Below are 24,977 nucleotides of genomic sequence, written 5' to 3'. Positions count from 1 at the left end.
TCCCTCCCCTAGAAGGTGTGTGTGTGTGTATAAATAAATTATATATATATATACATATATACACACACACACACGCGCGCTCATTGTCAGTAACATCTTCCCCCTAGAAGTTGTCAGAATGGGATGAAACTTTCTCTGTGTGATTATAACGCTGATACACGTTTTTACAATATCAGAGAAAAGGGGGAATTTGGAGAACTGATCCCTAGTAGGGAGGCTTTAGTACCCTATTGTACCGCCTCTAGCTTGGATACAATTTGAATGTAATTGAGTATAGTGGCAGCATGAGCAGAAAATCGATTTCTTGATTAAAAAACATGCAAAAAGCTTTAAAGCAAAAAGTAAGCAAGCTACGTTTCAGCCATATAAGGCTTTTTCTTGAGCTTGAAAAAGGCCTAATATTGCCGAAATGTAGCTTGCTTACTTTTTATTCTGACCATGGATTAATAAAGCTTTTTGCATCTTTTTTTTATCAAGAAATCGATTTTCTGCTCATGCTGCCACTATACTCCATTACATTCAAATTGTAATTGGAGTCTTGTGGTTCGGACTCTCACTGTGGCTTGCAGTTTATCTACCTCACCCTTTTGGGTGTTTCTTCTGTGTGCTGCTGTACCCGCTTATTGTACGTGACTCTAGCTTGGATACAAGATGTGATATGGCCAGACATGGAGGCTCTAGTACCCTGTTGTACTACCTCTAGCTTGGATACAAGATGTGATACAGGTGGGCATGGAGGCTCCAGTACCCTGTTGTACCGCCTCTAGCTTGGATGTGACACAGGCAGGCATGGAGGCTCTAGTACCCTGTTGTACCGCCTCTAGCTTGGATACAAGATGTGATACAGGTGGGCATGGAGGCTCTAGTACCCTGTTGTACCGCCTCTAGCTTGGATACAAGATGTGATACAGGCAGGCATAGAGGCTCTAGTACCCTGTTGTATCGCCTCTAGCTTGGATACAAGATGTGATACAGGCAGGCATGGAAGCTCTCGTACCCTGTTGTACCACCTCTAGCTTGGATACAAGATGTGATACGGGTGGGCATGGAGGCTCCAGTACCCTGTTGTACCACCTCTAGCTTGGATACAAGATGTGACCCGTACAGGCATGGAGGCTCTAGTACCCTGTTGTACCACATCCAGCTTGGATATAAGATGTGATACGGGCTGGCGTGGAGGCATATAGGTTCTGTATAATATCCTGCAGCATATAGCTCCACATTTGCTGTGCCTCGAGATTGTGTAGGCTGTTACAGTTGACATCGTAGATGGTCCCATTCATGTTCTATTGGCGATAAATCTGGCAACTGGGCAGCCACGGAAGTTTGACAATGTTGTGCTGACATCCCCTGTGACCCCCTTGTGTGTGCAGCCGTGCTGGGGGGGGGGGGCTGGGATGACAGCTCCAGGTTGTCTGCTACCTCCAGGAGCCAGCAGCAAGGAGCTGTTGTGTCCACTGCCTGCAACATTTTAATCCCCGCAGGGAGCGTCCCTGTGAATTAAAGCCCAGCAGGCCAGGACGTAAAAAGTCAATCGGGTGGTCACTAAGGGGTTAAAAAAATACAGTTTTTCCAACAAAACAATAATCCTTCAGCCAGCTGTGTCAACAGGAAAATGGGGATGAAGAAAAAAATTTGAGAAATTTCTGGTCTTTAACAGGTTAATATTAGCTATATTTTATGGACAGAAAAAAAATGGATGGAATACTGACGAAAAATCCGCTAATCTGGAAGAAGCCAAACTTGAATCTTCAGCTTTTTGTTAAACTTGCTGTCAACAAATAAGGTCTTGCTATACAAAATACTTACTTGGACTTCTCCGGTCTCGTTCTCCTTTAGTACGAAGGTGAGCCTTTCAGTTTCGGGTCCAGCTAAGAGCCGCAAGTATAGTGGATGCTCTGTTAGTGCAAGCTTCTGGAAGAGAACTAAAGAACTGCAAGAGTTAAACTGTGTAATGTCCGAAATACATATAATAAAACCAAAACACACAAAAGTATGAGCTCTTCCGACATCTAGTACTCTGTAACAAGAGCTACATTTCAGCAAAGAGGTGTGTTTCAGGCTTAATATTTTGCTACTTTCTACTCACTCAGCTGGCTGTCCTGAAGTCACATTGTAGCTACTGCATTACGGCTGAAATCCCCAGACTACTACAGTGCAAGAAGTGGAACAAGACTTACACTGAAATGCAGCCACATAACAACATTTTAAATAAGTCCGAATGCATGTGTATTGGCCAAGAGTTAATGGGGTGCCCTACAGAATATTTTATATGTGTCTCATGTCAGTGTCTTGTGCGTGGAATGCATTTGTCTGGTATGTTCTGTCCTGTCTGGAAAATGTATTGTTTGTAGTCACGTGACGGTGTTATATATATGTATTTGCAAGTAATGCAAGGTAGTTGTTGGAGTGGTTGTAGTGAGAGCGAGCCAGTCAGCCCCTACAGAGAGGCTTTCAGATCAGTCCATGAGTGGAGAAAATGGAGGAGGCCAAGTGATTGCCTAATACTCAGCATGTGTTCTTTCAACCCAGGAATCCTTGGTACTAACCAGAGGCAGCATGGATTTTTAACAAACAAGTCATGCAAGACTAATCTAATTTCCTTCTATGACAATATCACCGACTGGGTTGATCAAGAAAATGCGGTGGATATAGTTCATCTTGACCTTAGTTAAGCATTTGATAAAGTATCTCATACCATACTTATTGAAAAAAATGACCAAATATGGGATTGACAAGGCACTGTTGGGTGGATTCACAACTGGCTGAGTGATCGTACTCAAAGTGTAGTCATAAATGGCTGCACATCCAAGTGGAAGAATGTATCAAGTGGGGTACCACAAGGCTCTGTCCTAGGCCCAGTGTTGTTCAACATTTTTATAAATGATCTGCAGGAGGGAATTGATGGGAAATTGATCAAATTTGCTGACGACACAAAGCTAGGAGGGATAGCTAACACTAGGGAAGAGAGAGAGAGTATTAAAAAAGATCTAGAAAAGCTTGCACAGTGGGCGGCGACTAACAGAATTGTATTTAACAAGGAGAAAAGCAAAGTCCTACATCTGTGCAAGAAAAATGAAGAGAGCATACAGAATGGAAGGAATTGAGCTAAGCAGCAGTACATGTGAAAAAGACTTGAGTATAATAATAGATCATAGACTGAACATGACTCAACAATGTGATGCAACAGCCTAAAAGGCAAACACAATTCTGGAATATATTAAGAGAAGCATGGAATCTAGATCCCGTGAGGTCATTATCCCCCTCTACTCTTTCTTAGTCAGACCTCATCTGGAATACTGTGTCCAGTTCTAGGCACCCCACTTTAAAGAAGACCTAGACAAACTGGAGCAAGTTCAGAGCAGAGCAATAAATGGAACAGGTTACCATGGGAGGTGGCAAGTTCTCCTTCAATGGAAGTCTTCAAACAAAGGCTGGACAAATATCTGTCTGGGATGATTTTGTCATCCTGGACTGAGCAGGGGGTTGGACCCGATGACCCTGGAGGTCCGTTCCAACTCTACCATTCTATGATTCTATGATTCTACTGCTGAGTGAATACCGGGAGTGAAAGAACCTGCAGATAACTTGGTCTGTGGATTGCACAAATACCCCGTGAGCTCCACTGAGATATAATCCTTGTAGACTGTGATTTCGGCAACTGTTCTGCAACTGTTATTGACTAGAGATGAGCGAACGTACTCGTCTGAGCTTGATACTCGTCCGAGTATTAGCGTGTTCGAGATGCTCGTTACTCGAGACGAGTACCACGCGATGTTCGAGTTACTTTCACTTTAATCTCTGAGACGTTAGCGCGCTTTTCTGGCCAATAGAAAGACACGGAAGGCATTACAACTTCCCCCTGCGACGTTCAAGCCCTATACCACCCCCCTGCAGTGAGTGGCTGGCGAGATCAGGTGTCACCCGAGTATATAAATCGGCCCCTCCCGCGGCTCGCCACAGATGCATTCTGACATAGCTCAGGGAAAGTGCTGCTGATGCTGGAGCTGCTATAGGGAGAGTGTTAGGAGTGATTTTAGGCTTCAAGAACCCCAACGGTCCTTCTTAGGGCCACATCTGACCGTGTGCAGTACTGTTGAGGCTGCTTTTTGCAGTGTTGCACCTTTTTTTTTTTTTTTTTGGTATATTGGCCGTGCAGAGCATTGCGTCCTTAGTCTGCAGTAATTTTACATAGTATAGGGCCAGTAGTGCTGAGGCAGGGACAGTGAAAAACGTGAAAGACATATACTGTCTATATAGGCAGTGGGCTTTTCCAAAAAAATTTGGGACCAAAAAATATATTTGGGCTGCCTGTGACCGTCCTGACTGTACTGCGTCTCTGCTGGGGGTAGTAGTCCTAATTAATACGCAGCCAGCTAAGTGTTACAGCAGGCTTGCGCAAAATTCTTTCCTGGCTTTGCGTTGCCCGTTACATCATTGCTGTCATCCTGTCCAGAGGGAAACAGTCTGCACTGCAGTAATTTTACCTAGTATAGGGCCAGTAGTGCTGAGGCAGGGACAGTGAAAAACGTGAAAGACATCTACTGTCTATATAGGCAGTGGGCTTTTCCAAAAAAATTTGGGACAAAAAAATATATTTGGGCTGCCTGTGACCGTCCTGACTGTACTGCGTCTCTGCTAGGGGTAGTAGTCCTAATCAATACGCAGCCAGCTAAGTGTTACAGTGGGCTTGCGCAAAATTCTTTCCTGGCTCTGCTGTGCGTTCCGTAAGCGAAGTCCGCCTCCAACCACAGGCCAATAAGCGGCACATTTAATTACAGCGTTCTGTTTCTGCACTACTGGTAATACACCATGCTGAGGGGTAGGGGTAGGCCTAGAGGACGTGGACGCGGGCGAGGACGCGGAGGCCCAAGTCAGGGTGTGGGCACAGTCCGCGCTCCTGATCCAGGTGTATCGCAGCCAACTGCTGCGGGATTAGGAGAAAGGCACGTTTCTGGCATCCCCACATTCATCTCACAATTAATGGGTCCACGCGGTAGACCTTTATTAGAAAATGAGCAGTGTGAGCAGGTCCTGTCGTGGATGGCAGAAAGTGCATCCAGCAATCTATCAACCACCCAGAGTTCTGCGCCGTCCACTGCTGCAACTCTGAATCCTCTGGCGGCTGCTGCTCCTCCTTCCTCCCAGCCTCCTCACTCCATTACAATGACACATTCTGAGGAGCAGGCAGACTCCCAGGAACTGTTCTTGGGCCCCTGCCCAGAATGGGCAGCAATGGTTCCTCTCCCACTGGAGGAGTTTGTCGTGACCGATGCCCAACCTTTGGAAAGTTCCCCGGGGTCCGGGGGATGAGGCTGGGGACGTCCGGCAACTGTCTCAAGAGTTTTCAGTGGGTGAGGAGGACGATGACGATGAGACACAGTTGTCTATCACTCAGGTAGTAGTAATTGGAGTAAGTCCAAGGGAGGAGCGCACAGAGGATTTGGAGGAAGAGCAGCAGGACGATGAGGTGACTGACCCCACCTGGTTTGCTAAGCCTACTGAGGACAGGTCTTCAGAGGGGGAGGCAAGTGCAGCAGCAGGGCAGGTTGGAAGAGCCAGTGCGGTGGCCAGGGGTAGAGGCAGGGCCAGACCGAATAATCCACCAACTGTTTCCCAAAGCGCCCCCTCGCGCCATGCCACCCTGCAGAGGCGGAGGTGCTCAAAGGTCTGGCAGTTTTTCACGGAGAGTGCAGACGACCGACGAACAGTGGTGTGCAACCTTTGTCGCGCCAAGATCAGCCGGGGAGCCACCACCACCGGCCTCACCACCACCAGCATGCGCAGACATATGATGGCCAAGCACCCCACAAGGTGGGACGAACGCCGTTCACCGCCTCCGGTTTGCACCACTGCCTCTCCCCCTGTGCCCCAACCTGCCACTGAGATCCAACCCCCCTCTCAGGACACAGGCACTACCGTCTCCTGGCCTGCACCCACACCCTCACCTCCACTGTCCTCGGCCCCATCCACCAATGTCTATCAGCGCACCGTCCAGCCGTCGCTAGCGCACGTGTTTGAGCGCAAGTACGCCCCCACGCACCCGCACGCTCAAGCGTTAAACGTGCACATAGCCAAATTGATCAGCCTGGAGATGCTGCCGTATAGGCTTGTGGAAACGGAGGCTTTCAAAAGCATGATGGCGGTTCCCAGTCGCCACTACTTTTCCCGATGTGCCGTCCCAGCCCTGCACGACCACGTCTCCCGCAACATTGTACGCGCCCTCACCAACGCGGTTACTGCCAAGCTTCACTTAACAATGGACACGTGGACAAGCACAGGCGGGCAGGGCCACTATATCTCCCTGACAGCACATTGGGGGAATTTAGTGGAGGTTGGGACAGAGTCAGATCCTGGGACCGCTCACGTCCTACCCACCCTCAGAATTGTGGGCCCCAGCTCGGTGGTGGTATCTGCGGCGGTGTATGCTTCCTACACTAAACCACCCTCCTCCTCCTCCTACGCAACCTCTGTCTCGCAATCAAGATGTGTCAGCAGCAGCACGTCGCCAGCAGTCGGTGTCGCGCGGCGTGGCAGCACAGCGGTGGGCAAGCGTCAGCAGGCCGTGCTGAAACTACTCAGCTTAGGAGAGAAGAGGCACACGGCCCACGAACTGCTGCAGGGTCTGACAGAGCAGACCGACCGCTGGCTTGCGCCGCTGAGCCTCCAACCGGGCATGGTCGTGTGTGACAACGGCCGTAAGCTGGTGGTGGCTCTGCAGCTCGGCAGCCTCACGCACATGCCATGCCTGGCCAACGTCTTTAATTTGGTGGTTCAGCGCTTTCTGAAAAGCTACCCACACTTGTCAGACCTGCTCGGAAAGGTGCGCCGGCTCAGCGCACATTTCCGCAAGTTCCACACGGACGCTGCCACCCTGCGGACACTGCAACATCGGTTTAATCTGCCAGTGCACCGACTGCTGTGCGACGTGCCCACACGGTGGAACTCTACGCTCCACATGTTGGCCAGGCTCTATGATCAGCATAGAGCTATAGTGGAATACCAACTCCAACATGGGCAGCGCAGTGGGAGTCAGCCTCCTCAATTCTTTACAGAAGAGTGAGCCTGATTGGCAGCCATCTGCCAGGTCCTTGGAAACTTTGAGGAGTCTACCCAGATGGTGAGCGGCGATGCTGCAATCATTAGCATCACCATTCCTCTGCTATGCCTCTTGAGAAGTTCCCTGCAAAGCATAAAGGCAGACGCTTTGCGCTCGGAAACGGCGGCGGGGGAAGACAGTATGTCGCTGGATAGTCAGAGCACCCTCCTGTCTATATTTCAGCGCGTTGAGGAGGAGGAGGAGGAGGAGGAGGAGGTGGAGGAGCATGAGGAGGAGGGGGAAGAGACAGCTTGGCCCACTGCTGAGGGTACCCATGCTGCTTGCCTGTCATCGTTTCAGCGTGTATGGCCTGAGGAGGAGGAGGAGGATCCTGAAAGTGATCTTCCTAGTGAGGACAGCCATGTGTTGCGTACAGGTACCCTGGCACACATGGCTGACTTCATGTTAGGATGCCTTTCTCGTGACCCTCGCGTTACACGCATTCTGGCCACTACAGATTACTGGGTGTACACACTGCTCGACCCACGGTATAAGGAGAACCTTTTCTCTCTCATACCCGAAGAGGAAAGGGGTTCGAGAGTGATGCTATACCACAGGACCCTGGCGGACAAGCTGATGGTAAAATTCCCATCCGACAGCGCTAGTGGCAGAAGGCGCAGTTCCGAGGGCCAGGTAGCAGGGGAGGCGCGGAGATCAGGCAGCATGTACAGCACAGGCAGGGGAACACTCTCTAAGGCCTTTGACAGCTTTCTGTCTCCCAAACAAGACTGTGTCACCGCTCCCCAGTCAAGGCTGAGTCGGCGGGAGCACTGTAAAAGGATGGTGAGGGAGTACGTAGCCGATCGCACGACCGTCCTCCGTGACGCCTCTGCCCCCTACAACTACTGGGTGTCGAAGCTGGACACGTGGCCTGACCTCGCGCTCTATGCCCTGGAGGTGCTTGCTTGTCCTGCGGCTAGCGTCTTGTCAGAGAGGGTGTTTAGTGCGGCTGGGGGAATCACGGATAAGCGTACCCGCCTGTCAACCGACAGTGCCGACAGGCTTACACTCATCAAGATGAACAAAGCCTGGATTTCCCCAGACTTCTCTTCTCCACCAGCGGACAGCAGCGATACCTAAACAATACGTAGGCTGCACCCGCGGATGGAAGCATCGTTCTCTATCACCATCAAAAACGGGGATCTTTTAGCTTCATCAATCTGTGTATTATATTCATCCTCCTCCTCCTGAAACCTCACGTAATCACGCCGAACGGGCAATTTTTCTTAGGCCCACAAGGCTCAGTCATATAATTTTTGTAAACAATTTTTATACGCTTCAATGCTCATTAAAGCGTTGAAACTTGCGCCTGAACCAATTTTTATTTTAACTGGGCTGCCTCCAGGCCTAGTTACAAATTAAGCCACATTAACCAAAGCGATTAATGGGTTTCACCTGCCCTCTTGGTTGGGCATGGGCAATTTTTCTGAGGTACATTAGTACTGTTGGTACACCAATTTTTTGGGGCCCTCGCCTACAGTGTAATCCAATTAATTTTTTGCCCACCTGCATTAAAGCTGACATTACCTCAGCTGTGCTGGGCACTGCAATGGGATATATTTATGTACCGCCGGTGGCTTCCTGGCACCCACCCATGCTGTCGGTCCACACGGAGTTGTAACTGCATGTGTCCACTTCTAAAGAACCCCAGTCTGACTGGGGCATGCAGTGTGGGCCGAAGCCCACCTGCATTTAACATGACATTACCTCAGCTGTGATGGGCAATGCAATGGGATATATTTATGTACCGCCGGTGGGTTCCAGGGAGCCACCCATGCTGTCGGTCCACACGGAGTTGTAACTGCATGTGTCCACTTCTAAAGAACCCCAGTCTGACTGGGGCATGCAGTGTGGGCCGAAGCCCACCTGCATTTAACATGACATTACCTCAGCTGTGATGGGCAATGCAATGGGATATATTTATGTACCGCCGGTGGGTTCCAGGGAGCCACCCATGCTGTCGGTCCACACGGAGTTGTAACTGCATGTGTCCACTTCTAAAGAACCCCAGTCTGACTGGGGCATGCAGTGTGGGCCGAAGCCCACCTGCATTAAACATGACATTACCTCAGCTGTGCTGGGCAATGCAATGGGATATATTTATGTACCGCCGGTGGCTTCCTGGCACCCACCCATGCTGTCGGTCCACACGTAGTTGTAACTGCATGTGTCTACTTATAAAGAACCCCAGTATGACTGGGGCATGCAGTGTGGGTCGAAGCCCACCTGCATTTAATCTGACGTTAGCTCTGCTGTCCAGGGCAATGCAATGGGATATATTTATGTACAGCCGGTGGGTTCCAGGGAGCCACCCATGCTGTGGGTGCACACGGAATTCCCATTGCGGAGTTGTACCTGCCTGTGACTATTTATAAAAAAAACGCGGTCTGACTGGGGCATGCAGACACCTTGACAGAATGAATAGTGTGTGGCACATAGGTTCCCCATTGTTATGCCCACGTGTGCAGCTCCAGATGGAGGTGGCACAGGATTGGATTTCTCATTGCTTCTGTACAGCATTGTGGGCTATCGCCCCGGCCCTTTTAAAGAGGGTCGCTGCCTAGCCGTGCCAACCCTCTGCAGTGTGTGCCTGCGGTTCCTCCTCATGGCAGACGCACTTATAAATAGACATGAGTGTGGTGTGGCATGAGGGCAGCTGAAGGCTGCGCAGGGACAATTTGGTGTCCACTGTGGACACTGGGTCGTGCAGGGGGGGGTTGGGCAGCATGTAACCCAGGAGAAGTGGCAGCGGAGTGTCATGCAGGCAGTGATTGTGCTTTGTTGGAGGTAGTGTGGTGCTTAGCTAAGGTATGCATTGCTAATGAGGGCTTTTCAGAAGTAAAAATTGTTGGGAGGGGGGGGCCACTCTTGCCGCTATTGTGGCTTAATAGTGGGACCTGGGAACTTGAGATGCAGCCCAACATGTAGCCCCTCGCCTGCCCTATCCGTTGCTGTGTTGTTCCCATCACTTTCTTGAATTGCCCAGATTTTCACAAATGGAAACCTTAGCGAGCATCGGCGATATACAAAAATGCTCGGGTCGCCCATTGACTTCAATGGGGTTCGTTACTCAAAACGAACCCTCGAGCATCGCGAAAATTTCGTCCCGAGTAACGAGCACCCGAGCATTTTGGTGCTCGTTCATCTCTATTATTGACTTTATTAAAAAGTTTAAGTAAATGGACAAGATTGACCATTCCCATTTTTTTTTTTCAAAATATTCTCTTATGGTGGTGAATTGTTTTATTCATCTGCAAGATCCATCCCTAGAGAAGGAACGGTGGCGTCATGAGTGACAATTGGACTACAGATAACCCCCGATTACTATCCCTGTGATCTATCCCAGCGGCGATGGGGTTAGGTCCCGAGCTACCCTCAGGGGAGTAGATGGTAGAGCCCTGTGACAAGGATAACATCCCTAACCCCTTGTCTCCTTGGCTGTGAGCCTGCTCCTCGGACGCTGCACGTAGCTAACATACCGATATTGCTTGCTTGAAACATTGGATTGCACTTCTTAGTGATCTACTAATATATTTTCAAACACAAGGCCTGAAAGCCGTATCCATCCCGCCACTTCATTTTATGTGGCCTAAGGCGGGGGGGTGGGGGGTCACTATTGTTACTGGAAATACTATGGGGGTCACTTAGTAGTACCAGAGTCACTAAAACTACTGCGGCCCCTATGGGGGTTGCTATTACGCCATGGAATACAATGAGCCCATTTTGATCTTGCAAATACGCTTATGTATTTGCACAACCGAAAATTACCTCCAGTGGATCAAACTGAAATCACTATAGAACTTTTGGTTGATTTACATTTGGTTCTCATCAATCCCAGCAAGGAAAGTGGAAGTCTTGCATCACTATGGCGAACTGAAACTGGCCTGAGAAAAACCTTTCCCCTAAATGGCACCCTGACATCCTTCCTGCTTCGATGTAAATGAAGCCTAAAGGAGTCCCGCTCTACTTGCTATGTGCTGCTTCCCAGCCCATAACATGATGCTTAATGAACTCCTCCAATCACTTTTGTTTGTCAAAAAACAAATGACATCTGAAATATGTAATAAGCCACTAATGACGCGTTATGCAAACAAAAGTATTTAGAAAAATATGCATATGATAAAAAGCCAATTCAAAGGGATTCGCGTTGCTTCCATTCAGGTTCAGTTATTCTAAGTGCAGTATGTCACGCAATGACGAGCGGATAAATGAATCACTTGTTCCTGCGCCGTGTCACTGCATTTCCTGCCTCCTGATGTTTGGATCCCGCTGCCTGTAATCTACAGCGCACCCACTCACTCATTTCTCTTCTATTTTTCGCCCACACAGCTACTTCAATTACTATTGCTCTTCTAGGTTGTTCCGTGCTTTTCTTTGACTTAGCGGCACACGTAATGTTATATGACTAATGTATTCTCATATGATTGATCACTTTACTGCACAACTTCTACAATAAAAGGTGACACGTTGGGATGATAATTCCTTTGAATAGGTTCAATCTCAAATGGGCTTTCCCACAAAAGTTTTTAATGAAAATATTGGACCTCCTTGAAGTCCAAGATTCGGTCGATTTTTGCTTGTAAATACCCTGCTGTTACTCGGAAGTAAAACCGGACCAGGATCAGTAGATGTCCCGGTGGTCAGACCTCCATTGGCCAGTGATGGGCCCTGAACAAGTTCTAGGAAGCAATAAAAGACCTCATTAGGACAGCCTTAATATAACTGCATTTTAGCCTCCTTATTACAGCTGCAAATCCCAGCCCAACTACAATTCTAATGACCTGAACTCCCAGCGTCATAGGGATCTACGATGCTTGAATCGCTGCCAGACCTGGGTTTATGCTTCACTAGCGATATTTTTTCTAGCGATGTAAGAGCAAGTGCCTCGCAGCGCAGAGAAAACTCTGCAATATCACTGATTGTTTTCAATGGGGAAAAATCCCTGCCTCTGGAAAACGTTAGTCTCATTGGATGAGCACTCGGCCAATCACAGGAAGCACTCAGCCATTGAATGACAGCTGAGCGGTGCCTGTGATTGGTCACAGCACTCAGCCAATCACAGGCAGCGCTCAGCCAGTCATTGAATTCATATATGGCTGTGACCAGTCACAGGCAGGACTCAGCTGTCATTTAATGACTGAGTGCTGCCTGTGATTGTCTGAGCGCTCATCCAATGAGACTAACGTTTTCTAGGGGCAGGGATTTTTCAATCCCCGGCCTCCAGAACACAGAAGAAGACTGCCGTGCCAGAGAGAAGAGCCTGAAGGCTCTTCTAGGTGAGTATAATTTTTTTTTACAGCTAAGGATGATTTTCAGTGAAGAGCTTATATTTCAAGCCCTTCCCCGAAAATCATTGATGCAGGTTTGCCTGCAACCCACTGCTTTCAATGGGGCCACAGCAGTGCCGACCCCATTGAAAGCAATGGAATAGCATCACAGACTTCTACCACAGCTGTCACAGCTGTGGCAGAAGTCCGCCATGTACTCCCTATGTTGTCAATGGGGCTGGCGCTGCTGCCACCGACCCCATTGAAAACACTGAGCGACATAGCATAGTATGTTAGGCATAATGAAGACAATGTCCATCTATCACAGATTTTTTCTCTGCTCTGCGAGGCTTGAGAGTAAAAATCGCAAATGAGTATGAAACTATTGAAAATCATTGGTTTCATTATCATCACTCTCGCATCATAAAAAAAAATATCGCTAGTGGGTAGGCAACCTTAGTCCTTATTTTGACGAATGTAATGCAGTTTCATTTAGGCTATAGGTTCTGGGCTGACTGTGCATCTAATGACCCAAATTGGTAGCAAACTACAACTCCTCTCACTAAAAGCAAACCCTCATATTGCTTTGTTGATAGGAAAACAAAATCTTATGTCTCTTATGTCAATGAAAAAAAAAGCTCAGTCCTGGAGGCCCAAAACAGACGGGTCCATAAATGGTATTTCCACCACATGTTATCCCCTATGCATAAGATTGGGAATAATATTCTGATTGATAGAGGTCCATCTAACTTGCTGTCTGTCTTTCCCCTCCATTACAATGAATGGAAACTCTAAGAGTAGTCGGCATTGTTAGCTCTTTGGCTGTCATCCACGTTTAGTTAGTCCAGGGTAAAAGGACTTTCCTAAAAGGCACAGGGACATAACCAAATAAGTAACTTACTTACAATACACAAAGTGCACAAAAGCAGGGAAGAGTATGTGCATACTCCTATGCTTGGGCAACTGTATGGCTGAAGATAGCTATTCAAGATTAGCTCCTGTAATGGTGGACTGGGGTTAAGGTCATTCAGCATTTTCCATTTATAACAGGAAGAACGGCTTTGGATTACAAACTTTTGCTGTAATAAGATGCTTTGTAGACTAACATAGCTGGAACATTCATGAGAAGCTTGTATTATTTTGAGGAAATAGAAAAGTTACATCATTTTGCCACTACCCGTGTAGAAGTCGTGTAGACCCTCACTGAATTTGGTTCTTGCCTAACTGAATCGTTATTCCAGTTGAGGACCCTAAGGCATGTCTACATTCATTTTAACGACCACTAGTCTGTACTGATACTTTCATACTTTTTTTTTATTCAAGCTTCTTTGCAACCTCTTTACTGTAATGAGGGTCCAAATAGGTGAACACCAGTTAAAAGCTTTTGTCTAGCAAGATGCATAGGCTGCAAATACGGAACGAATGATAACTTGTTCATTTGTTGTTAAATGCATATTTAAGGCAGACGGAAAAATTATATGTTGGTAGCACATCCCCTGATGTGAACGTGCTGGTAATAGAAATAAACAGACGCATGACTGATCATAAGCTGTCAACAATTGCTAATGCATCTATTGTTTCCTGACAGTTGCCCCTTGCAAAAGGTCCTTAGAGGGGTTTTCCTCTTACTTCAAACTGCTCCACAGCCACTCTGTTCTTCCTGGTTGCTGCTGACCACAACATGCGACTACTGTAGCCAATCACTAGCCAAAGAATGTCACTGCTGTGGCCAGTGATTGGCTGCGGCAGTCACATGTCCTGGTCAGCAGTAACCAGGAAGAACAGAGTGGCTGTGGAGCAATTTTAAGTAAGTGCAGATTGACTTGCTGCATCGTTGATTGAAACTACGGGCAATTTATTTGCCTGTGTAAAAGAATCCCGAGCCATTTATATTTTAGTTGTCTTGGAGTTTAAATTAAAATAATTAAAATAATTATGAGCTCAAAGTTTAATAATAAAGACAAAAAACAAACAAAAAGAAAGCTCTGTCTATGCCTGGCATTCGGCTCTGTTCCCATCTGTGTTGGATAGTTCCATCAGGCTAGTCAAAGTGAAACTTGCCAGAACCCCGATGGACCCCATTATAAGCCAGTGAAGTCCATCAGGTCCCATTTGAATTCACCATCCAGTGGATCAGCACAACGTTATGGCTTGCATTATATGACGCAGTGTGAACGAAGTCCATTAAATGACCGAAATATGACAAATCGTTCAATTTCCATTCATTGTTCATTTTATGCAGAGATAAAAGACCATCGTTGGCTCGTTAACTAATCGTTCGACTTAAAAACGGATCATTCAGTCTCTTTCACTTATACAGTGAATGACAACGACTAAACGATTTCTCGATTGAATGAGCCAACAATGTATCTGTCTAAACGGACCTGAAGAAAAACTCCCTTGGCTTTTCCATTGTCTTATAGAAATAACTGTTACAAAAGGATTGCACGGAGGTGCACATAACAAGATCGAGAAACAATTGAAGTCCCTTTTGCTGCAGGGACCTCTACATGCAGGTATGTGTTGAGCAACATCTTCAGATGCTCATTCCAAAGTGTGACTTGTTCAAAGCCAATACTATAATGCTGTCCTGTAAAGTCCCCGGATGGTGCTCTGCACAGGGGACTTCTGCGGCAATACAGTGGGTTATCCCAAAAGGCACATAGCATATATTTTTTGTAGATTACAACAAAGAATTCTTTTATTTAAAAAAAAAAGTTGATTAAGGAAGTTACTGTCTTCTCTCATCACAGCCGCCCTATCGAGAGATCACCAAGTCAGGCTCTTAGATGTATCATTTAGTCAAAAATCCCCTCCCCTTTATGGCATTTATGTACCTTATTAGGACAATGGATGAGGCAGTCTTCATGGGACACCCCTTATATTTGTCTACTTGGATAAGATTCTTCAAAACACTGAGATATTTGTTCATCTATGCTGAAGTGACGTGAGATTCTTAATGAAGTGACGTGAGATTCTTAATGGTCTGACTCACCTTGTCCATCTTTTTGCATTTGTTTGAACAGTGCAAATCTGAGGGGATCATCCACCACCTGGAACTTCTGCAGAAGGCCCCTTATGACTTCACTGGCTGTTGTCAAACTGCTGATGTGAAGTTGTTTCACAGCATCCAGGGGCAGATAGAAGGAAGTCTTTTTTTCCACTTGACTACTTGATGACATTGGTTTCATGGTGATAAAGGATGGAGACTCCGTTGTATCTGTTACAGTGACTGGACGTTTAAGCTTCAGATGCACCTTGATGAATCCAGTGTAAGTGCCATCCTCTGTCTGACCATTGCAAAAAAATGGAACAGGGTTCATCACATAAAAGGCACAAAAACAAAACAAAAACTTTTTTTATATATGACAATTTGTATGTAAAACGTTTCTTTAACAGAACAGCCCAAATATGCTGCTATGGGGTAACATTTCACACAGCTTTGTCACTCAAACTTCACATCCACATATGTCACACGTGACTGACCTACACATCTTAAAATATCCCTCTTTTACACATGAGAAAAAAGTTATTTCATACATTTATGGACTAGATGATAGCAACAACCAATACAATACTCAGTCTTTCAGACACACAAACCGGTTAACCCCTTAGTGACCAAGCTTTTTTGCTTTCTTCCAATTTCGTTTTCTCGTCCCCCTTTTAAAAAATCGTAACTCTTATTTATCCATTGACGTCGCTGTATGAGGGCGTTTTTTTTTTGTGGGACGAGTTGTATTTTTCAATGGTTTTATTTAACATACCATGTAATCTACTGAAACGCTTTTTAAAAATTCCAAGTGGGGAGAAATGAAAAAATAACATTCCGGCATCTTTCAGTGCGTCTTACTTCTACGGCGCACAGACCACAACAAAAACGACCTATTCTATGGGTCAGTACGATTGCTACGATACCAAACTTGTATAGTTTTTTTTTTGCTGTGCTACTTATATATTTTTTTAAAGATATTTAATTTTATTAAATTATTTTCTGTCCCCATCTTCTGCGCACAATAACTTTTTAAATTTTCATCGACATAGTTGTGTCTGGGCTCATTTTGTGTGGTACATCCTGTAGTTTCCATTGGTACCATTTTTGAATACATATGACTTTTTGATCACTTTTTATTAAATTTTTTCTTGGCAAAAGGGTGACCAAAAAAGTGCATTTCTGGCGTTCTTTATTTTTTTTTCCGGACATTCACCGTGCGCGGTAACTAATGCATTACTTTGATAGATCGAACTTTTACGGACGCAGCGATACCAAATATGTATTTTTCTTTTATTATTTAGATTTTCTTATTGTAAATATGGCAAAAGCGTTTTTTTTAATAGCTTTTTAAAAATAATTAATTAAACTTTATTGTTCTTATTTTTACATTTTCTTTTAGTCCTCAGGGGGGACCACAACATGTAATGCTTTGATCACTCCTGCAGTGTGATGTAATGCCACAGGGCCCTCTGCAGCCATGACACGTGCACAGCTCTCCCAATCTCATCGCGGGGGGCCATACGGGACCCCCGAACATCATTTGGGGGATTTAAATGCTGCTGTCAGATTTCACAGTGGCATTTATTAGGGTTAACAGCCACGATGGGCCGCGCGGCTTGTCGGGGCTGTTGCCCGCGGGTGTCAACTGTAAGAAACAGCTGACACCCACGATGTTTTGAGGGAGATAGCAGTGTGATCTCCCTCCATACACGTCCTGCAACGGCAGGACATAAAAACATGATAGGGTGGTCACTAAGAGGTTAAAGTGTATTTAACTTTTCAGATGACTTTTTAGAATAAGCTGCCATGTGTACATAGGGAATAACACTATTTCTGCCATTATATGATCTGTATGTGGCATTTTTTAACATTTTCTCTCTGCACATTGTATCTATGATTTGTTACGATGTGCATGTGGAGAACAGTGCATATTCTGCTCCCTAACTGTCTGCAACACACATAGACACAATACCTTCATAAAGGACACTAGAGGAGCATATGAGCAGTGAGGATGTGATTTTCAGTAGCTATAACACCGTAAACAATCACCTACTATCCACATGTCTGTCTGTGTGTCTCTCTTCTGCAGCTCGCTCTCCATTCCCTCATCTCTCTATAGACTTCTGTGGGCAGCACGAGTCAACCCTTTTCTTCACTCCCTGTTCTGTGTCTTGTAATCTCTGTTACTAGACAGGGGCATTACTTGTAAACAGGCAGTAAAAAGCAAATTAGAAGGAAGGGAACTCCCTAGTGACCAACACAAGTTATTTGAAGTGAGTGATCATTTAAAGGGACTGCGGCATCAGATAATGACCTATTGTGTGAATCATGTTTTTATATTAAAGGGAATCTGTCAGCTCAAACTTGCTGTCCAAACAGCAGCCATCATGTTATAGAGCAGGGGGAGCCGAGCAGATTGATATATAGTTTTATGGGGAAAGATTTAGTCTAAGTCGTATTTTATTCATTTATATCTCTGTACGTTCTGAGCTGAACAGTCCAATGGGCGGAGCTATCAGTGACTGGCTGCTATGCTTGTATGTACTGATAGCTCCGCCTACTGGACTGTTCAGCTGAGAATGTGCAGAGGTTTAAATTAATAAAATACAACTTCTACTGAATCTTTCCCCATAAGGCTATATATCAATCTGCTCGGCTCCTCCGGCTCTATAACAAGATGCCCACATCCAGGAATCTGAATGATTATCGTTCAGTGTAAATCCTGCCCTGACTGAGTGACAAATGAGAATTAATTTGCTTCTTGTTCGTTGTTGAGTTTCTACATGCAAAGAACTGATCAATGAATTGGTCATGTAAAGAGGTGTCACTTATGAATGACTGCCTGCTTACTGTGAATGGTGGCAGGTGGACCGGAACAATTCCCGCCTGTTCCACCTGCATTCAGTCAGTGATGATTGATCCTGCGTAAAAGACCAGGAACGATTATCGCTGGGACAACCTGTCCAGTATCTGCGCCTGACAAGTCGTCCAGAGTAAAAGGGCTCAGGTAAGAGGTAAGGCCACAGAGGAGGATGTTGCCATAATTTAGGGCAAGCTATAATGAGGATAAGTATTTTGGTTGAGGAAGGAGTGGATTCATTTTACAAATCAGTAGTCAGACGACACATAGAATATTGTGTACAGTTTTGGGCACCAGCGCAGAAGAAAGACATCCACACATTTGATTTTTGGTGCAATCATCCAATGAACAAGTGTTTGCTACCTTGTCAGGGTGAACGGTGGCTCCTCTACGCTCCTATGAACATTTGTGTCAGATTGGCTGGTTGCATACAGAGCCTTAAGGGCCTTTTATACAAAGTGTTTGTAGGAAGCATATGCATCCGACTCATATATCTCATGAAAGCCTCCCATATACCACTGTATATACATACAGGCATACAGTGACATGCATTGCCCATAGGCTCCCACTGTAAAACAGTAAATGGTATTTAGCATGGTATATTTTCTGCATTGGCCCTATGTATAGAAAAGCTCAGACTGTTGCGTTTCCCTATAGAGTTGTAAAAACATCACATGGGCACATTTATGCAGCGTTTTTGCATAATGGCGTTGCATATTTGCTCACACAAGTGTGGCTTTTGCTATACTGCCTGCGTGCGCTAATTGTGCAAGCACACTCCCAATCATCGAAATTGGCAATTAAGTTAATTAGTTGAATGTGTGTGACTTTCATGTGCAAGTACACAGGAAATAGGTGGTGCTATGTATTTGCGCAAAAGAAATACGCATGCAAAATAAGTGCATGTTGTAGAGTCTCTACAACACTTCTGATATGTAAGACCACTGCTTGCTTTTGGGGTTATACAAGTATACAGAACATAAATCAGCGAGCATTTTACCCCATTTTCTGGCCTCTGAGATGACGGTCCCTTACTATAGACAGGGTGAATGGGGTCAGTTTTGCACTTTTGACCAGTTGGAAAAAGTAGTGTAACGATATGTGGATTGGTTCATGTAGAGTAACTCACCATCTTCATGATTAGCCCATTCTGGACCGTTGTGTTGAATGTCTCTATTCTCTGCCTTAACTCCTGGATGCTGGGCTTTTTTTCTTCTTTCCGTTCATCTTGAACCTGCAAAAGTTGGAATAAAACTTAGTGAACAAATGTGTCTGTGGCACAAGCTGAATATACTGAGGGCAGGAAAGCAACCCATGTTTCCAAACAAGTTATATACAAATGAACTTCAGTAAAGTAATAGGAAGCTCTAGCAAGAGATAATATTTACAGAAAGCAAAAAATATAACATCAGTGTTTAACCCATTAAGGACAACCCATCCTCTTCCCTATGGCAGCCACTCAGGGGATTTTTTCCAATGCAGGCTCCCTTTCACTATATCGGAAACCCAGCACCAGTGTCCCATGATGGTAGGAGCAAGAGCTTGGGTGTCTGATGACAGTAGGACTTCAGCTCTAACAGCTGAGATTGGATTACAATAACTCTGATACCGGTAGCTTAACCCCTTAGATGTCGTGGTCAATGCAGCCGGAGTATCTAATAGGCCGATAAAAGGGGGCTCCTTTGGCCCTCCATAATGTAATCTTGGGGTGCTGATAGGAGGCTTAACAATGGCCTCTGGATCAGTCATCTATAGTGGTACCGTTCATACTTTCTGCTCTGTGAAGTGATAAAATGTGGTTTGAAGGAACACTCTGCAGAGATCATCCCGCTATGAGATCGCAGGATGCTGTTTGATTGCGATGGCAGCCTGGAGCCTTTTGAAAGCCCCCAATGCTGTAATGGCTGATTACCTATCACGTCATGCCTTTCAGATCGTGACATAGTACCCTATAATACTTTTTTCCGAAGATATTTTATTTTTTAAAACTAGTAGAGCAAAAACAACTGCAGGATGTAAACCTTATAGACAAAGCTCCCTTCCCCCAAATACAGTAGAATTACATTTCTTCCGTTTCACTCCACTCGGAGTGTCCTCGCAGTGTGTAGGTATGTACGTTAGGGGAACTGCCCAGTTGTCAATTTATTTATACATTCCAGGAAGAAATAAAAGAGAAACAGCAAAAATCAGGAGTGTGAGAACAGATGCTCCCGAAATGTTATGAGGTATAAAAGTGTAAACTGAAACCGACTTGTCAGGAGAGCAAAATATACCTTCAGGGTGGCTTCAGACGAGCGTATGCACAAATACGCTCGCCTCAGAGAAATATATTTGCACAGTGAACAAGGCTGATTTGCGCATGTATTTTTTTGCGTGCACAGAGGGCATGTTCATAAGTGCATGTGACACCCCGTCCACCCTGAGTTACAAGGCTATTTAGCCTAATGAGGTCCAAATGTGTTCTATTGTTCATAGAATTGCACAGCGTATTGTACAAAGACGTCTGTAGTGGCCCGAAATGCATATATCTGGCCCCTCCATAATTGTCCTAATTGTCATGTCTTCCGTGTGGATGCCCTGTGCAAATTGTCTTGTCACTAGTTATGTGTATTGCAGAGCTGTAGCATGGAAGAGGTTAATGTCTGTGAATGTCTGGGATATGTCTGGAAATGTAACCGTTTTCGTGCATTTAATGTTGGCACATGCATATGAAAGATATATGTGATTGCAAGGTACAAATGTAGGTCTTTCTTTACTAGTTTGGTACAGTGGCAGTTGGAGTGTGAGTGCCAGTCACATGGGGGTACCTTTAACCCTCATATGGTGAAGAATGGAAGCTGAAGAGAGGTACCCTGGAAGTCCATGCCCAGGACCACCTACCCTAAAGAGAATGGAGAGAGAGAGAGAGAGAATGGAGAGAGAATGGAGAGAGAGAGAGAGAGAATGGAGAGAGAATGGAGAGAGAATGGAGAGAGAGAGAATGGAGAGAGAGAGAATGGAGAGAGAATGGAGAGAGAGAATGGAGAGAGAGAGAGAGAGAATGGAGAGAGAATGGAGAGAGAGAGAGAGAGAATGGAGAGAGAGAGAGAGAGAATGGAGAGAGAGAGAGAGAGAGAGAATGGAGAGAGAGAGAGAGAGAATGGAGAGAGAGAGAGAGAGAATGGAGAGAGAGAGAGAGAGAATGGAGAGAGAGAGAGAGAATGGAGAGAGAATGGAGAGAGAGAGAGAGAATGGAGAGAGAGAGAGAATGGAGAGAGAGAGAGAATGGAGAGAGAGAGAGAATGGAGAGAGAGAGAGAGAGAGAGAGAATGGAGAGAGAGAGAGAGAATGGAGAGAGAGAGAGAGAATGGAGAGAGAGAGAGAATGGAGAGAGAGAGAGAGAGAATGGAGAGAGAGAGAGAATGGAGAGAGAATGGAGAGAGAGAGAGAGAGAATGGAGAGAGAGAGAGAGAGAATGGAGAGAGAGAGAGAGAATGGAGAGAGAGAGAGAGAGAATGGAGAGAGAGAGAGAGAATGGAGAGAGAATGGAGGGAGAGAGAATGGAGAGAGAGAGAGAGAATGGAGAGAGAGAGAGAGAATGGAGAGAGAGAGAGAGAATGGAGAGAGAGAGAGAATGGAGAGAGAGAGAGAGAATGGAGAGAATGGAGAGAAGAGAGAAGAGAGAAGAGAGAAGAGAGAGAAGAGAGAAGAGAGAAGAGAGAAGAGAGAAGAGAGAAGAGAGAAGAGAGAAGAGAGAGAAGAGAGAGAAGAGAGAGAAGAGAGAGAAGAGAGAGAAGAGAGAGAAGAGAGAGAAGAGAGAAGAGAAGAGAAGAGGAGAGAGAAGAGAGAGAAGAGAGAGAAGAGAGAGAAGAGAGAGAAGAGAGAGAAGAGAGAGACTCTGTAGGCCCAGTTTCATCCTGTGTTTTCTTCCCTGACCTCCTCAATTGTTTTCTTGCACTGGTGTGTGAATTTATCTGTGGACTGTAATCCCGTGTCAAGGTGCCTTTTGCAGTGACTGAGACACAAGGCCCACACTGAGGAGCTGGCGGGGGTAGAGATGGCACTTGTCACGATGGTTCTACCAAACTCCTCCCCGGAGGGACGTATGCAACCTTGGCCAAGGTACCGCTAGGCCTCTTCCAGACAACAATGGGACAGCGGTTATCTGTATGTTTGTGTAATGGATTGAAGAAGTTGTAACTCGTGACGCCACCATTCCTTCACACCATTGATTCTCCGGTGGTAGAAATAATAAAGACCACACACTGTTAACGTTGAAAACTCAATAACTGGGAATGGGCAGGGACTTGAAACTTTACTTCTTGTTTGCAAGATACAGCTTTACACACCAGTTTTAGCAGACAGTCAGGGAGGAGGACACAGGATGAAACCAGGCCTACAGTTGCTCTCTTAATGACTCTTCTCCTGGACACACACTCTGGGATGCAGGATAACACTAGAGGGGGACACAACACTCTTCAGGCACTCACTTGAGAATTAGTAGCTTAAAGGGGTAGAAGGGGGCGGAGCCAGAACACCGCTGCTGCCGAACCGAGCCGAAGGGAAAAGACCCATCTGCGCAAGCGCGTCTAATCGGGCGATTAGACGCTGAAGTTAGACGGAGCCATGGAGACGGGGACGCCAGCGCAGGAAAGGTAAGTGAATAACTTCTGTATGGCTCATATTTAATGCACGATGTATATTACAAAGTGCATTAATATGGCCATACAGAAGTGCTGAACCCCACTTGCTTTCGCGAGACAACCCCTTTAATTGCTGCATGGCGGACTCCTTCTCTTCTCTCACTCCTCAAAGGGAGTTCCTGGAATTGGGAACGTCAGGATACCTCTCCTCAGCTTCCATTCCTTCACCACATGAGGGTTCAAGTTACCCCCATGTGGCTGGCACTCTCTCTCAGAAGAACTAACTCCTTGCACATACCTTGCAAGCACATATATCATCCAATATCACATGACAAGACAAACTTGTTACATTTTACAGACATATCCCAGCCACTCTTAGACATTAACCTCTTAAATGCTGCAGCTGTGCAATACACATAACCAAAGACAAGACACTTTGTACAGTGCATCCACACTTAAGAAATGACATGTATTACCATTATGGAGGGGCCAAATATATAGACTTTGGGCCACTACATCTTCTATCAGTAAAGTTCGGGTTTCTGACCTTTCCCTTCAACTGAGTGTTTCCAAGTTATCCCATGTGTGGACTCTATTATTTCACATCGGATGCACCTCAGAGTAAGGAACGGTGACATCACCTGTGACAAAATCTAAAGTTCAGTTACTCAAGTTTATTCAGGTAACTGCTACACTGGCGTTGCCTGGAGAGGCCTGTCAGGGCCTTGGCAAAGGGTCACATGCATCCCCCAGGGGAGGAGTTGGTAGTGCCACCGTGACATCCCTAACAGCTACCCTGCCATCTCCTCAGTGGTGTGCCTTGTGCCTCAGTCTCTGCACTTCCATAGACTTCTATTTGGTGTGCAAATACGCAGAACGATAGAGCAGGTACTATTTTCTTGTGTGCAACCGAAATGTGTACAAAAAAATAGTTAATGAGAATGAACTCATTGACATCAATGGGTTTTATTCTCTGTGTATTGCGCCCACCAGTACGCCTGTGTGAAGCCACCCTTACTGAGACCACAGCTAAGCTGTTGCCGTATGATCTTCCAGGTCCCTTACGTCCACGACATTGGCACAGAGAGACTGCAGGGAAATCAAATGTCCTTGAAGCTGGTATGTGAGCCATTAGTAGACACTTCCGCAATACATGTGCCTGCTGCAGGGGAGCAGTAAGTAAGAAAGGGGTACAAGCATAGGCATACCGTGAGGGCTCGCAATGGCGACCGGGCCCCTGCAGTGAGGGGGACCAGAGGCTGCCCTCCGTCATATGCATATGCACATACAGTGCATTACCAGCTGGTATCACTGTCGGCTACACTGCACCAATCACAAAGCCGGCAGTGTGACCAGCCGACGAGAAAGCAGAGAAGAGGAGGGAGGAGAAAGGCCCGAGCTGAACTTTTGCACCCGGGCCCCAGAGCCTTTAGTTATGCCCCTGTGTAAAGGTGATAACGGACAATTCTGGGAATCCTCCTTTACATTGTATATATTTTTGGCCACTGTGAATGGACAGGAGCTCGTACAAATCTGTACCGCCCCATGAAACGTTTCAGAAGAAAAGCGGAAGCAATTGAAAGAACATCTTGCTTTACTTCCTCTGAACAGGCAGGATATTAATGCCCAGAAGAAAACACAACCCTACATAACAATCCAACTAAGACCGGATTCACACGGGCGAGTTCTGTCCGATAGCGATATGGATGGAAGTTGCATAGATTAATAACAACGGATTTCAATGTGTTTATACACATGAGCACTTTTTCGCTCTCAGCGGTGCTGCGAGATTGAAAAGTTTCTCCATGTCCTATTTTTGCGTGATTCCTTGAAGGAAATTGCCCTGTATTTCCTATGTGATTTGCATGCGAGTAACATGATTTTTACCATTGAAATGTATTTGAAGCATTTGCAATCTTTTCGAGTGAAAATCACAAGTACATAGATGTGAGGCAATGTGTTTTTTTTAAACAAAAATGTATTATGCTTGCATCCAAAAGCAAAAATTTACAAGCGCCATATCGGTCCTTGAGCAATATTAGGCAAATATTAGGGGTTTTCCAGGGAGAATACTACTGATGACCTATCCTCAGGGTAGATCATCAATAGTTGATTTGCTTGGGTCTGCCGCTCGGGA

At 45.8% G+C, this 24,977-nt stretch overlaps 1 protein-coding gene across 2 annotated transcripts in view; it reads right to left on the bottom strand.

Moving 5' to 3' along the window:
- RASSF5 (Ras association domain family member 5) overlaps positions 1-24,977 on the bottom strand; it is a 64,379-nt gene that overhangs the window by 2,276 nt on the left and 37,126 nt on the right. For both annotated transcript variants that reach the window (XM_066600199.1, XM_066600197.1), the window contains exons 2-4: positions 19,348-19,452; positions 15,362-15,656; positions 1,810-1,925 (exon numbers count right to left, since the gene is read on the bottom strand). In XM_066600199.1, coding sequence (XP_066456296.1) covers positions 1,810-1,925; positions 15,362-15,656; positions 19,348-19,356 — 420 coding nt within the window. In that variant the 5' untranslated portion in view covers positions 19,357-19,452. The remainder of the gene's footprint in view (positions 1-1,809; positions 1,926-15,361; positions 15,657-19,347; positions 19,453-24,977) is intronic.

Source organism: Eleutherodactylus coqui, chromosome 4 (assembly GCF_035609145.1).
Source record: "Eleutherodactylus coqui strain aEleCoq1 chromosome 4, aEleCoq1.hap1, whole genome shotgun sequence".
In the NCBI taxonomy this organism is placed as follows: Eukaryota; Metazoa; Chordata; class Amphibia; order Anura; family Eleutherodactylidae; genus Eleutherodactylus; species Eleutherodactylus coqui.
The sequence above is the reverse complement of the archived record's forward strand: the minus strand, read 5'-3'. Positions and strand labels throughout refer to the sequence as shown.